The sequence below is a fragment of the Nuphar pumila genome, chromosome 13 (genome assembly GCF_984573655.1).
Source record: "Nuphar pumila chromosome 13, dmNupPumi1.hap1.1, whole genome shotgun sequence".
In the NCBI taxonomy this organism is placed as follows: domain Eukaryota; kingdom Viridiplantae; phylum Streptophyta; class Magnoliopsida; order Nymphaeales; family Nymphaeaceae; genus Nuphar; species Nuphar pumila.
The window spans coordinates 48,688,335-48,706,539 of record NC_143261.1 but is presented as its reverse complement, the minus strand read 5'-3'; the positions used below and the strand labels follow the sequence as shown (position 1 = coordinate 48,706,539).

The 18,205-nt window shown below is 40.6% G+C and overlaps 1 protein-coding gene across 1 annotated transcript; it reads right to left on the bottom strand.

The window, feature by feature from the left end:
• Positions 1-13,237: 13,237 nt before the first annotated feature.
• Positions 13,238-17,210, bottom strand: LOC149818300 (uncharacterized). Its single transcript, XM_089985509.1, has one exon. The coding sequence runs from the start codon at positions 16,274-16,276 to the stop codon at positions 13,238-13,240; it is 3,039 nt and encodes a 1,012-aa protein (XP_089841635.1). The 5' UTR covers positions 16,277-17,210.
• Positions 17,211-18,205: the final 995 nt, after the last annotated feature.

Sequence of the window (18,205 nt, the reverse complement as noted above, 5' to 3'; positions counted from 1 at the left end):
TGTCTTCTTGTTTATTGCCTTTATCTGTCCCTTCAGCTCCGCTACGCTGATTTTCGCTAGCAACCTACACAAGAAAAGAACAGTCAGTATTGATAAACAAAATATAATGAAATAAATTACACACTATATGTGATTCTATCATGTGCTCATGTGTGTTCTAAGGAAATAAAAAAACTCTATATGTGATTCTATCATGCTCATATGTGCTCTAAGGCAGGCAAAAAGTTATATATGTGATTCTATCATGCTCATATGTGTGCTAAGGCAGTCAAAAAATTAAATATGTGATTATAGCATGTTCATATGTGTTCTAAGGCAGCTAGAAAAACTCTATATGTGATTCTACCATGCTCAGATGTGCTTTAAGGCAGACAAAAAACTATATATGTGATTCGATCATGCTCGTATGTATGCTAAGGCAGTCAAAAAATTGAATATGTGATTATAGCATCCTCATATGTGCTCTAAGGCAGGCAAAGAAAAAAAAATTATATGTGATTCTATCATAAATGATATATGTTCTAAGGCAGTAAAAAAACTCTATATGTGATTTGTGCATGCTCATATGTGTTTTAAGGTAGTAAAAAAAATGAATATGTGATTATAACATGCTCATATGTGTTCTTAGGCAGTCAAAAAGCTGAATATGTGATTATAGCATGCTCATATGTGCTCTAAGGCAGACAAACAAAAATTATATGTGATTATAGCATGCTCATATGTGCTCTAAGGCAATAAAAAAACTCTATATGTTATTATAGCATGCTCATATGTGCTCTAAGGCAGGCAAAAAACTCTATATGTGATTCTATCATGCTCATATGTGCTCTAAGGCAGATAAAAAGTTATATATGTGATTCGATTATGCTCATATGTGTTCTAAGGCAGACAAAAAACTGAATATGTGAATATACCTGAGAGGGACCTGGAATCGAAGATCCCCTATTCGGAACAAGATTGTTGATCTCATTTCGGAGAAAGGGGAAGGCGGTGTCATGGAAGTAGTTATTCAGTGATTCCATAACGATCTGGCGTACATCATCACCGAAAAGAATAGTCTGCTGCTTGGAGCTTATGTCGGCGCAAAAAGTCAGTGAGCCGTAACTGGAAGAAGCAATAACTGGTGAAGTATTCATATTACTCCCAAACCCCAACACGCGACCTTTTTTGGGTTCACCTGCTGCAGTCACCCATGCTGTAGGATCAAATGATGGATGATGAGTAGCGTCATCACCATATCGCTCTACCATTTATTGCTCATATGCCTCCTACAAAATATTGTTTAAAGTATTCATTAATAATTAATGATAACATTATGATAACTTGCATATATATTGCAATGATTATTAATAGAATAAATACATATCGTTGTCATTCTCGCCTTCTCAGATACGAAGACTCCCGTGGTCTTCCGTTTATGTGTTTCAGCAAACACATCCTTATATGGTACACTGCCTCCTTTTCTGCTTCCTGCGAAGTTAAATGACAAAATATTTAGTACACAAGTTTACAACAATACTTATAAAATTAATATTATATATTGATGAGTTACCATTTTCTTCAGGTGGATCCCAAATGTCTTAGATCCACCTGTGTGTAGATGGGCTTCGGACATCTTCAATCAATTTTGTGCAGCCTTCGCAGAGCGATTTCTAAATGCATCTTCTGCCCACTTATCACACATTTCATCCCAGTAATCTCTCCTGATAGTAATAGGGTCATGGCCCTTCCACAGTAATGGATCATCTACTACGCCAGATGCTTTTTTTGCTGCAGTCTTCATAGTGTGCAGCATGTCTGCAAATCGATTGACAGTCACCTTCTGCCACACCTTCCTTACATCATTTTCTTCTACCGTAGTTGCGAAGTGATTCAAAGCCTATAAATATTTTCAGAAAGTTAGTAGACATTACTTAAATAAATTAAATATGAAACACATTAACTATGATAAACAACTGTATACCATGAATGAAGACCACAATCTGTCTAACACCTCCTTTGGGTACTCTTTCCATTGAGCAACCGGTCCTGGTAGATGTTGAAGAAGTGAATTCCTAATCTCCCGTACTACTTCTTGTGGCTCAAACCTCGTGGTGCACATGAATTGTTACACAGTAAATATCAATATAAAATATTTATAAGATATGCAATAATTGAAAACAAAATACTTACGGTCGATTATCGATATACACTATTCGAATGAGTCTTCTTGTGCCAGACTGAGAAAACCCTACTTCCTGTGTTGGCTCCTGACTTGTGTGATCAACTGGTGTAGGTGGGTCGTCTATAGGCGAAACATCATCTATAAAAAAATACGTTAGAAGTTCTCAGAATGCGCATTTGAACTAATCAAGCATCCAATTAGTTAATCAATATACCTATCACAGGAGCCCGTGAAGATGAAGGTTGGGCCTGGCTACTACTGGATGAGCGACCACTGTAACCTCCAGGAACCATATTCTAACAAATAACATATGTCATACAATACATTCAAATAATTCACATCAAGTATTATAATACATTCAAGTCATTCACATCAAGTATTACAATAATTCGAATCATTCATATCAGGTACTGCAATGCATTCAAGTCATTCACATCAAGCATTGCAATGCATTCAAATCATTCGCATCAAGTATTACAATGCATTCAAATAATTCGTATCAAGTATCACAATACATTCAAATAAAATTTTTAATCATTCACATCAAGTGTTGCAATACAACTCATGCATTCGCATCAAGTATTACAATACATTCAAATAATTCAAATCATTCACATCAAGTATTGCAATGCATTCGAATCATTCGTATCAAGTATTACAATACATTCAAATAAATTTTTTAATCATTCACACCAAGTATTGTGATACAACTCATATCAAGTACTGCAATGCATTTAAATAGAGGTTTGTAGTATAAGATTTTGCTCACTAGCTTGAGAATTCTTCCTCGTTACTAGTTTGACTTTCTTCTTCTTCTTCTTCATTGTTTGCCATCCACTTGGTACATCATTTGGATCACATTCCTCTATGAATGTTTCATCGGCCAATGGAGATATGACATGCATATCATGTGCAACATCATGACCATAAGCGAAGTCATAGACATCATCTGATTGATAGTAATTGTTGTCTTCAGCTAACTCATCTTCCTGTAACTGATCATACTCGGGGTATAGTTTGGACTTCACCTTGTAAACTGCTCACCATTCATTTCTATCTGACTTTTTTATACTCGGATATGAAGTATAATAAACTTGTTGAGCTTGCGAGGCTAATATGAATGGTTCATATGTTCCAAACCTGGATTTACGATTCACCTCCACAATGCCTGAAGCTTTGTCGAGTCTTGTTGCAGTTGGATCAAACCAATGACATTTGAATAAAGTTACCCTGTTATTCATGCCTAAGTAAGTCAACTCCATTATTTCCTCTATAACACCATAGTAATCATGTTCATTTTCACCGTAGCTGCTACCTTTGACACACACACCACTATTTATCGTTGATTTGTTTATACCGTAATCTTTTGTATGGAATCGATAACCATTTATGATATACTCGTTGTAGCATTGCACAACTTTGGTCAGACCATTTTCTAAATCACATATTCCTTGATCTTTAACATCACCATGGCGAACCTACGCACAGACATAAACAATGATTGTGATCATGATCAATTAAGTAACTTAGTGTTGTTTATAAGTACAAAATTTATGTTAGCATCTTTACCAACTGTTTCAACCACTCCACAAACTTAGTTTCACGTTCTTTTTGTACTTCTGCATCAGTGAGATGTGAAACTTCACTTTGCAACTCCAAATCAAATCGTCCGCAAACCAAAAATACTTATATTACCGAGCCATGTATCCACATATAGAACATAAAAGGATTTATAATTGAGTTGCATATACATATACTTACTCGATGTATGGGTCGATCGCTGAGCAATTAAAAAGAATATAGATGTGTGATGCATCTTGCTCTCGATCTGTCAATAGCCTTGGTCGTCAACTACCAAATGCATGCCCAAGTGATTGAAATATCGACAGCTTGTCAGCTACAGTTACTTGTTCTCCATCTTCGTTACGGGGCGGGCATGTGTAACGTGTTGGAATATGAGGTTCGAAGTACATAGATGAGAAATTTGAAATCTTTTCTAAAGTGTACGCCTCACAAATAGAACCTTCTACTCTTGCTTTATTACGAACCTTTTTTTTTAGGTCGAGCATGCATCTGACAAGAATATATATTTCAAATTTTAAATATCTGTCATTAAAGAGACAAATATAAAAAAACATATACCTTTCAAATGGGTACATCCATCGATATTGCACAGGGCCACCAACCCTTAGTTCATATGGTAGATGTATGATCAAATGTTCCATAACATCAAAAAATGCTGGCAGAAATATCTTTTCTAGCAGACAAACAATGGTGATGACAGAGTCCTCGAGATTCTTTACATTTGATACTACGACTTCCGATGCGCACAATGTTTTGAAAAATCCGCTTAACTCAGACAATACCCCCCATATAGGTTTGTCTAACATATCATGGAATGCTAGGGGTATCAATCGTTGCATAAAGATATGACAATCATGGCTCTTCAACCCATATAACTGTCCATCGTCAATCTTCACAGCCTGAGCAATGTTAGAGACACATCCATCTGGAAATCTCAGTTGTCTCAACCATTGACATACATGTTTTATTTGATCAAGTCCGAGTATGTACTTTGCCTTTGGTTTCAGTACTTTGCCATTATACTCTTTGAGTTCCAATTTTGGTCTTTTACATATTAATTTTAAATCCATACGGGCCTTCAGATTATCCTTCATTTTTCCTTTAATATTCATTACTGTATTGAACACATTATCAAACACATTTTTCTCTACATGCATCACATCCAAATTATGTCGTATCAATAGGGTAGGCCAATACGGTAGTTCCTAAAAAATAGATTTCTTCGTCCAATTGTGATCCTTCCCAAATCCACGGAAGGGTGTAGGACTGCGGGCATCTGTTAATACATCTGGAAAGTATCGCAATCTTCTTAGAATCTCTATGCCAGACAATCTTGAGGATGGACCTTCTGTTTTAGTTGTGCCTGCTTTAAACGCATTCTTTTGTCGTCGGAACGGATGATCGCTGGGTAGAAATCGACGATGGCACTCAAACCAGCAAAGCTTCCTTCCATGCCTCAATCTAAAAGTTTTGGAATCCTCCATGCAGTATGGACAAGCCAACCTCCCATGTGTGCTCCAACCAGATAGCATACCATATGCAGGGAAGTCACTGATTGTCCATAGAACAACGACCTTCATGTTGAAATTTTGTTTTTTGTGGGCATCATACGTGGTAACATCGTCATCCCACAGTACTTTTAGTTCATCAATCAATGGCCTTAAATATACATCAAGATTTTGGCTAGGTGAGGTCGAACCAGGGATCAACAAAGACAAGAAAAGATTTGGACGTTTCATACACAAGCTTGGTGAAAGGTTGTATGGAGTTACAAATACTAGCCAACATGAGTATGGAGTTGATCTACCCCCAAATGGATTAAATCCATCTGTACATAGACCGAGTCTAACATTTCGCACTTCCATTGGACTTCAAATTCATTAGTTGAAGAACTGCAAACAAGATAGTGTGACTCTCACAACCGTTCCAAAGTGGCTCATCAGCATCTCTAAGTAAATCATAAAATCTACTAGCTGCATCATTTGGTGATTCTTCATCTACGACAGTTCTTACATCACTAGAACTCATAGCAGAATCCAGTTCTGTTCCTGCGGCATCAAATATCAAATTCGTATATGGATTATCGTGCACCACATTCACCCGTGCATCAAAATCGTTTTTAAATTCTTCTCCATAAAACATCCAGTTTTGATAATCACTCACAAAACCCTTCCTGTATAGGTGATGTCTAACGCTATGAGGTTCTACAAATCGATTATTCTTACAAATCTTGCAGGGACACCTAATCTGACCCGTAGGATCCACTGTACTGACACTTGTCATTGCAAATTCAATAAAATTGTCAACACTATCCATATATTCATGCGATAACTCATTGTCCACTATCCTACGGTACATCCATTCACGGTTTGCAGTCATTTTTTAATGAAGTTACGAATAATAGCCTAACGAATTAAAAGAGAACAATCAGAATGCTACGATGAAGAACATATCAAATTTATCATGCAATATATGATGTCATACAATAACAAGAATTTTGATGCATACATTGATAACTTAATATTTTCATGTGCAAACTATTAATGACACGATACAATCATTTGAAGCATGCTTTCATTATGCAATTTCACATGGAAGTCATAATCAAATTGAAAGTAACTACATGCAAGCATGGATACAATTACATCAAACATTGCAATACATTGTAATCATTCATATCAAACAAATGGCAAACATGTACCTACAACAAACACACTTCAATATCTCACTAACTACTACCATGCCTAGCATGGACTCCGTACTCCAAAAATAAGAACACTTCAATATTCATACATTAAAATCATGCTCAACATGATCTCTGAACTCCAACAAAGCAACCCTAAATATTAACAACTAAGTGAGTGTGTGAACAATAAAGTGTTACATCTAATAAATTAAATAACATATGATACGCTTGCATCACTTACTCACCACGGGTATTTACCCGATTTGTATTGTTTTTGTCCCTTACCACAAGTGGCTGAGCACGAGCTGGTTCCGTTGAAAAATCTGCAAAAAAAAAATGCTGTTTTAAAATGAAGTCACCACGAAAAAAAACCCGAAGCAAATAAAAACATCTTGCATAGGGCTTGAGAAGCCTAGTACCTAATGACCTACCGAAACCGCAGGGGGTCGACCCTCTGCCGGAACATAGGGGTTAACCCCCTGTCGGAATAGCAGGGGGTCGACCCCCTGCCGGAAACCCCAGGGGGTCGACCCGCTGTCGAAAACCGTTTCCGACAGTGGGTCGACCCCCTACAGAACACGACAGCGGGTCAACCCTCTGCCGGGGTCGACCCCCTGCCATACACGGTAGGTGGTCGACCCCCTGCCATACACGGCTATAAGGATGGAGTGAGCCCATACAACCTTCAGATGTGAATTCTACCTCATTCCAATGGTCAGGTTGTCATCACCAAATATTATCTTTCATAACACTCTAAAATACAGGTCAGCTGAGGTTGAAAAGAGTTTCAACTAGGGATTCTTTATCCAATAGCGCATGAGGATAACAAATACTTTTCCTATATATATATATATATATATATATATATATATATATATATATATATATATATATATATATATATAAAGAGAGATCCGTGATAATATACCTGACCCATACCCGATGTTTTTTTTTTTTTGAAAATCCAACCTTACGGATGTGTTCTTCATGTTCGATTCACTAGAAATTGACTCGTGGATCATGCATTTTTTATGAAAAAAATGGTTCTTGGAGCTTCAAAAGTTTTAAAAAAAATTTGTAGACCATTGATTTTGGAACCTTATAAAAATCCACCTAGAACACATTTGTAAGGTTAAAATTTTGAAAAAATACCATTTTTTTTGAAAAAACTCCATCTCTTAAGGGTCGGGCATGGATGAAGTCTAGTAGATTCTCATTTTCACACACACACACACACACACACACACACACACACATATATATATATATATATATATATATATATATATATATATATATAGAGAGAGAGAGAGAGAGAGAGAGAGAGAGAGAGAGAGAAAGAAAGAGAGAGAGAGAAGCCCATCAGTGGCTGCCAAAACCGCAGGGGGTCGACCCCTTGCCGGGGTCGACCCCTTGCCGGGGCGTACCGGACACGGCAAGGGGTCGACCCCCTGCCGGAACCGTAAGGGGTCGAGCGCCTGCCGGGGTCGACCCCCTGCCGGACATGACAAGGGGTTGACCCCCGATCGGACACGGCAGAGGGTCGACCCCCTACCGGGGTCGACCGCCTGGTGGAGTCGACCCTTTGCCGGAAAACGCAGCGGGTCGACCCCCAATCCATTTAACGGTGGGGCCCGGAAATACCTGCGCTTCCTTCGGGCGGCAGAAGGTTGACGGAGATCGACTTCCGGCGAACGGTGGGGGCCGGCAGAGAGGTCGACGGGATGGATAGGGCGGCTGAAGGAAGAGGGCGGCAGGAGGGAGAGAGCGGCGGGCGGGAGCGAGAGCAGCGAAAGAAGAAAGGAAAAAGAGGGCTGTGATTAGGGGTAATGCGACATTTCGTGATGGCTTAGCGACAGATTAATTCTGTCGCTAAGCCATCGTAATTCAAAAAATGAAAAAGGCGACAGAATATATTCCGTCGCCTAGGCCTCGCTATTTCGCGACGGAATTTTATCCGTCGCAATTCCATCGCTAACTGCCGTATTTATTGCGACAAAATATTCTCTCGCAAAATCCATCGCTACTTAGCGACGGATTTTGCGAGGAAATATAATATGTCGCTAGTTTCGTAAAATTCTCTAATTATAGCGACGGATGCATTTCTCTCGTTAATCCGTCGCTAAGTAGCGACGACATAATGCCGTCGCTAAATTCCGTCGCTAATCAACTGTTTTTTTGTAGTGATTTCTTATAGGTCTCCATGTCCCTACGAGATTGTGCCCCATTACCAATTTCAGGTCGATCCATAGTATGGTTGAGAGCCTCCAAGGCCTTGGCCTCCAGTGTAAACTGAATCTTTTTATGCCATATCATAGTTATCACCATTCAGTTTTTCAATTCGTGCAAAGTCCATTATTGATTTACTTGGTGCAGCCATGTCCTTATAAAAATAAGAGTAAAGCAATGCGCAAAAATGTTATTCAAGCATGCTATGATCTAATCATTAGCACATCTACATGCAGTCATAATCACACGATTAGATAACATATAATTTTTCACAGGGCGTAGAATCAAAAGATCACTACGTTCACAATCATCTCTCACTTTCCCTAAGATGATTATATTTACCTAAATTATATTATGACAGTTTGAATCAGATATCAACTTATGGAATAAGTACTTAAAAAAATCCATCGTATAATCAATATGATTATATCATATTCATACACATTCATGAATAAAATATATAATAAAACAGATTCATGAATCCCCGACTCATCCGTGGCTCCAACCATTAGCTAAAATGCCTCGACCCACATGGACCCTGGCTCTTCCAGGGTTCAATTTTTTTTCAGCCCGCGTCGCAGTTCCAAGAACTCGGCCTGCGGCCTGTGCCGCAAGGCCGGTCAGACCTGGCTAGGCCTGCGGCCTATGCCGCAGGGCCGGGAGCAAACAAGCCTGCCACTCGAGCCGCAGAACCGGGTCAGGCTGGATGAGAAAGCCTACGGCCTATGCCGCAAGGCTAGAAGCATAAGAGCCTGTGGCTTGTGCTGCAGGCTGGGAGCAAAAAAAAATTTGCGGTCATTGTCGCCGCAGGCCTGCAGCCTGTGCCGTAGGGCCAAGGGTAAGGCTGCCTGCGGCCTGTGCCGCAGGGCCAAGGCATGACCTGCGGCCTGTGCCACAACATTTGGTCCAAAACCAGGCTTGAGTTTTAGCAGCCCTTCTGGCTGCAGGTCAGACCCATCATGCCGGGCTGGCTCATGCCCAGCCCACGCCCTGGCCTAAAAACGTTAGCCCTAACCCGTCCCATGGCAAGCCAAGTAGGCTTGGCCCATCAGGTTGCCCTCGGCACTAGGGATGTAGACAAGCCCCCATAGCATGCGTCCACCATGAACCTCTTTTGTTCCGGCCATGAATCAACAATGGGATATAACCGCAAGCAAAAACAACATCAAAATAAACTTTGCTCTGATACCAATGTAGGATAACAATACATACCTTTTTATCGTTATTGCGGAAGCGGAAATAAAGATCTTTGATGCTTGCTTTGCTCAACGGGTTCATGCTCTCACTTGGAGAGAACGATGATTCCACAAATCCAAATGCCCTCTTATTCTTAAACGTCACCTTCTTTTTCTTCTTTCACACTGTGCATACACTGAGCACACTACTCCTGTTTGATGATGGAGTCTTTCTTTCTTCAAAGAAAAGAACTCCTACGCAGTCCAGTTCTTTCTATTTTTTGTTCTATGTATTTCCCCCTTTTTTTCTTCCTTTTTTTGTGCATCTCTTGGACTCACCTCTTTTTGCCTCTCTTATCTGTACGCATATTAGAGGGAGTCCTCAAAAAATGGGAAGGTGGGCGGTTTCCAAACGGCCCTCTCCTCAAATGGTGGGACGGGTCCGGATCTCGCCCATCATGGGCGGACCCGGTACCCAACCCAACAAGCACCAAACTAGTGCCTGTGAATGAATACAAATACTGTTAATGTTATATGTGATTATGTACGTAGTCAAATTGCTATAGTTGCATATGAGAGCTCAAAGATTAAATTACTTGAAAGCTTTGCCAATAAAGTAAGACCTTAAAAAATAATTAATGATCTCTAAATTCTTTGTGATAATGTTGTTCTGAGAAATTATGTTATTTTCATAAAATCATGAAGACATAACTTTGGTATGAATTTATCAAGTTTCACTATTATATATGAAGCTATTTTAGTTCTTTTAATATTTTGCTTTGACGTTGTGATGTATTGAAATTGCTAAAAATTACCACTGATGGAATGTCAAATATCGTGGTGTGTAGTAACTTAAAAGAGGTTATTTTTTTCCAAATACAGTGTGAGGTTACGGAACTGGCTCATTTTTTGGCAGATTTCCAAAAGGGGTAATCGTGGTTAAGGAAAAACCATATTTAAAAAACAATATATTGTATCCCAATCTTTGGTTAATGTGAGCCACAAGGGTTCCACACACGTGCCTAGGATCCTGGATGTGATTAGCAATCTCACCAGGCATTTACAACCACAACAAACCCCAGTAGCTCAGTACAAATGGGACCCACATAGGGGTGGGTCGGCTTAAAGAATCCAAGTTGAAGGATGCTGCCCATTTGCCGCAAGGTTAAAGCTGACAAATACTCTCGGCCATATGGTTGTTCTCAAGGGTTTTATTAGTGGAGACTTGCACAAACGGTTCTGATATGGGATGGTGATTTTGCAAATTTTGGCTGTCCTGCATGTGAACCAAACCAACTCTCCAGTGTAAATTCTGATCTAAAATCCGAACTATTTGTAATCTGTGCTAGAAGGCTTTCGCATGTCACGGAATGGGGATTCCACTGCCGCGGAAATGAAATCGGATTCCCCACACACATGGAAACCGTTTTCGCGGAAAAGGGGGTTGCGCGTGCTTTTTGGCACGCCCATCGAGGTAAATCCACCCACCCACATTTGTTTCAAAATTTTGGACACTGCAAAAATGCATGCCGGATGCTTTTTTACGAAAAAATGCCCATTTTTTTCGTGATATGCAAACGCCCCCTAGCTGGGTTCACAGCTATCCTGATTGTGGCCAATGAGAATTGGGTTTCCTCTTTACTTAGCCAAAAAAAGAAGATGCTTTGGTTAATGTGGGGGTTAGCTAATCGGTTCGGAATGGTTGTCCATCCGTGGTACTATGGGGCTGATCCACTCTGGTAGTGCATGGTTGTCACTTGTGTTCATGTGCCGTCCTTTTGTTTTGGAGGATGTGCACCTTTGTCTCATGTGACCAATAATCAAAGGTTGAATTCAAATGTTTTGAATGTGGTGGCAGAATAATGGTAAGTGTGCCCCCATTCTTAAGCAAAGGGATCTTGGTTCAAATATTCAAATCATTGCTGCAAATACTATTAAACTTGTGTCCATATCTGCTGTGCAAGATGGTGGTTAACTTGGAACATGAACTCTATTAGGAAGGCCATTATGCTTTAGATAGCATCATAGCAGGAGGAAGAGAAAAATGGCATCTCACTTATTGAAGCAAAGCCAAGTGATTAACTGAGTGCATCAATGTGCAAGATTGAGACACAGAATGTTAGCTTGAGGCTCTGTTGGGGAACCGGTAGTTGGGATGAGATGAGAGTTCATGCATCTGGTAAAAACATCTTGGCGGTGGATGTTTGAAACAGCATGAGAGTTTATGCATTTGGGAAAGGAGCAAGATTATATTGGTTTTTGAAAACCTTGCTATAAAATTGGGAACTTTTCTAAAAACGGCCGATATTTTGTGACTGATAAGTTTTGCATTTGGTAACTACAACTTCCTAGAGGTGGTAGCTGCCGAATCTAAGATTTAGCAGCAGCCACTTTTCCAAATTGCATAAACGCCCTCCAACTACCAGTTTCCAAATAGAGCCTTAGTCCTTGATACAAAGCTCCCCATTGCTGCACTCCAGTGGACCATTCATCTCAACATGGGCATATCTGTGCATCCTGAAGTGGATGGTTCACTGCACTGCAGTCGATGCAGCAATTAGTGTATTAGTAATAGTGTTGACCCGCATAGAGGAGATTTTCCTACGAGAAGAATAAAAGAAATAGTCTCACTAACTTCCTTGCCTTTTATTACTTTGCGGTTCAAATATAAGTGGCAGCTTTAGTTAATACTTTGCTTGCTTTGCTGGTGAATGCAAAAAAACTTGTTTTGCATGTCTTTCGAGGACATTATTATGAAATCAAGTCATAAAAGATTGTTGTTTTCAAGAATATGTTGGCCTTCTCTTATTTTCTAGCTTCCTGTTGATTCTTTGTAGGTAAACCCGTTTGAAACACTTTGCATTAGCAATTTGGAATGGCTTGCTCAAATCTCAGTCTAAAACTTTTGATTTTGGAGAATGACGAACAAACAAGGATTTTTTATTACCATTTTCAGATCCATTCAGTATCAGCCATATTCAATGATCTTTGCTTTCCTAACCATGCCTTTGGTTCATTGAAAAAGTCTTAGTTTGCTGCATTTTCTTTTTGAATTTGAAATCTAAAACCAATTATTATGTGCTCGACCTGGCTTTCTTGTACTCCACAGATGGTTTCATCTTTAATGTGTTATCTTAGGCTGCAGAAAAGAATGACTAGTGATGGTGTTTGTCTCTGAGGAGTGAGACTGCATATTTGTAAACTATTTCTTTTCTCTGAAGTCAAAGGAAATGAAAGGATACAATAGTAATCAAGGAAAGTAAAGGAAAGGGAAAAACATCGACAGAAATAGATTCCCTCTTTGAATTGTAATAAGTTCTACAAGATTTACAGTGTCAAGTATCCTCTTGAAAAGGAAAAATGGAAAGAGGAAAAAAAAAATGGCAGTAAGGTTTCAGATCAAATCTTACTTCTGAACCTGACCAATTTTGCAAGAGTTTCTTGTGCAGCCAAGGTCTGAACATGGTGATGGCCCAGCATCACAGTTCTTATACTGATACAGGTCCTGCATAGCTCCTCACCATGGTCAAACTGCCCCCCTCTCAGTAATAACTTAGCTCTGGTTTCTAACAATGTAGCCTTCACAAGTGTAACATCTTGCCACACATATTCGTCCACTCTATGTTTCGATTGGTTTTTCTTCCTCCAGCACAGTGATCCGTGGCACCAATCCTGAATCTGCGACACAAATGATTTCTCAATGTCTTCAAGCATGTTGGTGCATAATTTTAGAAGCTCCAATGAAGCATTGCACCGAGAAAACAATGTAAATGAACGAAGAGCTAGCGGTATCGCCACTCTTCTAATAAAAACAACCAGATCGATTGCATTAAGCTGGACTAGCACAGGTTCTGATTTAAAACCAAGAACCAGAAAAGCAGCAGTCCAGAGATGATTTGAATTGAGCACTGGGTTTCCTGTTTTCCTCACACCTTGCACCATTGCTTTTGCAGCAGTCAGGCCACCTTTTCTTCTTGCAAACAGTTGGGTGATATCATGGAACTGGATTGAGCATCCCGGTTGTTCGTTGCATCTTCTTGCTAGGCCTAGCTTTGCGATCAAAAGGGCAGACTCAGCTTCACATTTTCGGGTTTGTGGCCCTATTAAGCAATTAGAGCAGGAACAGACGGCCATTTTCAAACATTTCTTCCAATGTTGAAACCTGTTTCTGGTTTCAGGAATGCTCTTTGCAGATGCAGCTAAAAGATTTGCAGAAATTGGCGCAGGAGCAAACCAAGCACCAGCAAGAACCATTCTAGAAGCAAGGTTCCTTCCTCCGTTGAATTGACACAATATGGTAAAACAAAAATACAGGGTTTTCATCAAAAACTGATTGTTTTTGAAGAACTGGTCATCACTAGCAATCGGAGAACAAGCAGAATCTGCAGCAGACTCACCCAAAGGGACTCTGCTGATGGCTTCAAACAGCGAGGATGGAGACATGGCAAGTTCAAACAGCAAACATGCCACAATTCCCAACCCAAAACTTGACTGCCCAAGTCTGTCATAAAATTTCCTTATAATATCCAATTCTTCACTTGGGTAATCCTTCTTCCGCTTCCCTTTCATCAAAACCATGACATCTGCCATCAGTAACGGTGGGACTTGTAGATATTCAAAGCTCAAAACCTTTGAAAGCCTAGTTGTGATTATCACATGGGTAGATCCAGTAGTTCTGGGAATCAAATCCTGCAGATCTTTCCCATCCCACCATTCCTTCTCTGATTCAAGATTATCAATTACCAGCAAGTATGGGATATCCCTAAACAATTCCCTCCTTACCCTTTGAAAGACATCCAGTTCTTGTTCCTCAAAGCTCCTGATCCTTCCTCTCTCATGCTGTGTCTCTGCACTCACATCCAAACCCAATTTTGATGACAGATTCAATATGTTCTGCCTAAAGTACCTTGCATCTCCTCCTACCCAGAGAACCATTTTATACCTCTGAGCGTATCTGCAAGCGAACTCCAATGCAAGCTCAGTCTTACCTGCACCAGTGCCACCTGTTAAACAGACCACATTACCAGTACCACATTGGTGGAATCCAGACTCTAATTTGCCACAGTTCTTGCTTCCATGTCTGGATTTCTTCTGTTTATGCCTCTGCTTCTGTGGGCTTCTACCTCTGTTTGTCAATTCAATGACTGGTTCAATCCATGCCTCTAAAGTTGGTTCCTTGCATTTCCTCATCTCCAAGTTAATAAACCTCCCTCTCGTTTTTATGGTATCGCCTTCCTCATCTGCAAATCCATCAAGTAAACCTTCCGAACCTCCTCTAAATCCCATCCTCACATACTTGCTGTCATCGCACTCTGTGCTTCCGAAGAAGGATAATTCCATCTCCTGCAATTCTTTCTCTCTTCCCACAAAACTCTGATTTCTTGGATATGGGAACTCCAACAAATCAACCTCCTTGTCTGCTACACTCTTCCTACCCAGCTTTGATTTCAAGATCCCCACTGTCCTTGACACGCAATTCCTCCAGGCACTGTCATAAGCTTCGAGCTTGAATTCATGAGACCTCAGCAACCCTTCTATCATTTCCCTCCATTCCTTCTCCTGCACTTTGCACAGTCTTTGCTTCTCATCAAATCGCTGATCAAGAAGACTTGCCACTTCCCCAACTTCAGTTTCGAAGAGCAGTGGGATCAAATTCTTTTTCTGATTGAAAATTCTAATTTCTTCCATGCTAAAAGGATTCAAGAAAGTGCTTCCCGTGACAACCACAACGCCAAAGGTTGCAGAACATATAATTCTGTCAGTGATTTCAAGACTTTGTGTGTCTGAATATCTTGCTCGGTCCGCAATGAAACAAGCAATGCCCTGGAGCTCGAGCTCCGATTTCAACCATTTGCAGAAGCGAACAAGATTGATGTTTTGGCCGTGATAGCCAATATAAACATCGCAGCTCCTGAGTTTTGCGCATTGAGGAGGAGAAACAGAGCCTCTCGTGAACGAAATGCGAGGGACAGGGAAGGAGAATGAAATCCGGGGTGGCATTGGATCTGAAACACATGTTGGAAATTTAGGCTTCTGGTCTGTATCATAAAAATCGGTTCTTTCTGGTGGGGGAGTGTAAGAGGAGCTCGGTACGTCATCCGAATGCGAACCAGAGTGAGATACAGGCGACTGCTGATGATTTTCGGTCGGGGTGTGCGCTCGCGGAGATATGTATGGGGACTGCAATGCAGAGACAAAGGCAGAGGATGGTGGGGAAACGAGGGAAGGAGAGTTCAAGTGAGAGGAATCTGGAGAGATTTTGAGGGATGGGGAGAGCAGTATGGACGGTGAAATTGGAGGAGATTTCTCACTGTAGCCCTCTGGATTCTTCAATCTAATTGTCAAGGGCTTATCGCCTGTGCCAGAAGTAGCTATCGAATTGGTGGGCAAGGTGAGAGCAGGGAGGTCTAGAGGAACTTCAGGTGGTGTTAAGTCCATCTATCAGAAAGGGGAAGAACAACAAAAATTTCAGAGAAGAAGGGCCGATTTGTTAATCAAAGGTCACATATAAACGTTTGAGCTAGAGCAAACTTGGACCAAACTGAAGAAGGTTTTCTAATGAAAAAGGAAACTCCAGCACCAAGAAAACACTGGTTTACCTCTTAAAATTTCGCCAATCGATTCAGTCCACCTGCTCATCAGAACGGCAGTTGAGCTCATGCATCGAACAGGCCGTTCCTGAATATAGGAAAAAAGAACCAAAGTGGGATTTCTCTCATATTTTGGCCTCCTTGTTTGGCAAAAGAGGCGACCTGATCAGATTCTTCTCTTTCCCGCTAGTGTATCTAATGAACAGCTAGGCCACAGTGAGCCACCAATGAAGCAGAACCGCATCTGGACTGAATTGTTTCCCCTATTGTAAATTCCCCCGTCCTTTACAGAGCCTCCTCTGCAGCACGTGCTGCTGTATTCCACGTTAGGAAAAAGAGGAAGTTACTGCACAGCGGTGTATTCATGGTAACGCAGAAGGCTCCTTCACAGACATGGTGGGAAAGGGAAATCAATTGAGAGATGGGATAAAACTCCTTGCATCTCGGTGCCCCTGAAAAACCTCTTCTTCTCCTCCTCCAAAAGGGACCACGGAAGAAGAGCAATTAAGACGAAGATGTCATTTTTTTCTCTCTTCCAGGAGCACCATCAATGCGCTTCTTTCTCTTCTTCTATAAAAGCGAGCACCCACTATCCGAGACCTCAATGAGGAGCAATTAAGACCAAGCTCGCATTTTTTTGACGTGGGCATTCCAAAAAAATCCATTGGTGTGCCTCTTCTTCTTCTTCGGTAATGGAGACCAACGCAGAGGAAATGCGACCCTCGCTACCATGGCCCACGTCGTGAATCTCCAAAAAAGGGAATCTGATGCATGGGTTTGATCTGCAATAGTTGATAGTTTATTCTGTCAATGTTTCAAAAGGTGAACCGGAGTGTAAATGGTATTGAATTTTTTAAAGATTTTTTTCAGTCTTTTTGTATTTACTGGCTTAACATATGTCAAAGCTTGGTCAGATCACAAGGAGAGAGAAACCAGACATTGGGAGGGTAACGAGGCTCGGATCCTTCAGTTTGGAGGTTTCAAATCCCCAGTTGAAAACAGAGTGAAACATTGGAGGTTTCCTCTGCATTTGTACCAAATGTCCGTAGACCAGCTCTGGAAATTGGACCAAGACCAGTCCAAAGATTCACCGTTTTTGAAAGCCTCCATCTCTTATCAATTTTTTTCTTGGTTTTACCCTCCCCCCCTCCATCTTGCCTTTCTGAGATGGTATTTCTAAAGCCATTCCAAGACATTTTGCACCTCATGATGCTACATATCTTTTGTTTGGCTACTGACGGTGAGTCAACTGCAGGGTCGGTACAGGACCCCACATACATAAGTTTGAAGCATATGCCAGATGGATGCTCAGTCAGCTCGGTTTGCCTTGTGATCCTATTCCTGAATCAACTGGTTAATGAAATGACACTTCTTTTGCTGAAGAGACTCAATCAACTGGTCTCTTGAGTGAATCAAATGGCCTGCATTCCATGCTTTACTTTGACAAAAATAAATGTACCATTCTTTTACTTTTGGTTTTTTCTAAAACAAAATCACCAAGAAAAATCAGAACAATGATTGAACGTTTATAAAGCTTTACATGGCCTAATGACCATTTTGAAAGTTTTTTTTTTTATAATCTAGCTGGAGTTAGGCAGACCCTACCAGAACAACAGCCGCCCCACGTGGCAGAGGGGTTCGATCCTAATCATTCAGCTTGACACAGGACCCCGCTTATCACATGAGAATGTTAAGGGCAAGGATTGAACTGCACAAAAGTTGGGGTGCTTTTGTTCTGTTTCCTTTTCTTCCTCTTTTCATATCTCGCTAGGGATTT

Bases quoted from the DNA above. Each gene is read 5' to 3' on its own strand.
- LOC149818300 (XM_089985509.1), bottom strand. From the start codon at position 16,276: ATGGACTTAACACCACCTGAAGTTCCTCTAGACCTCCCTGCTCTCACC.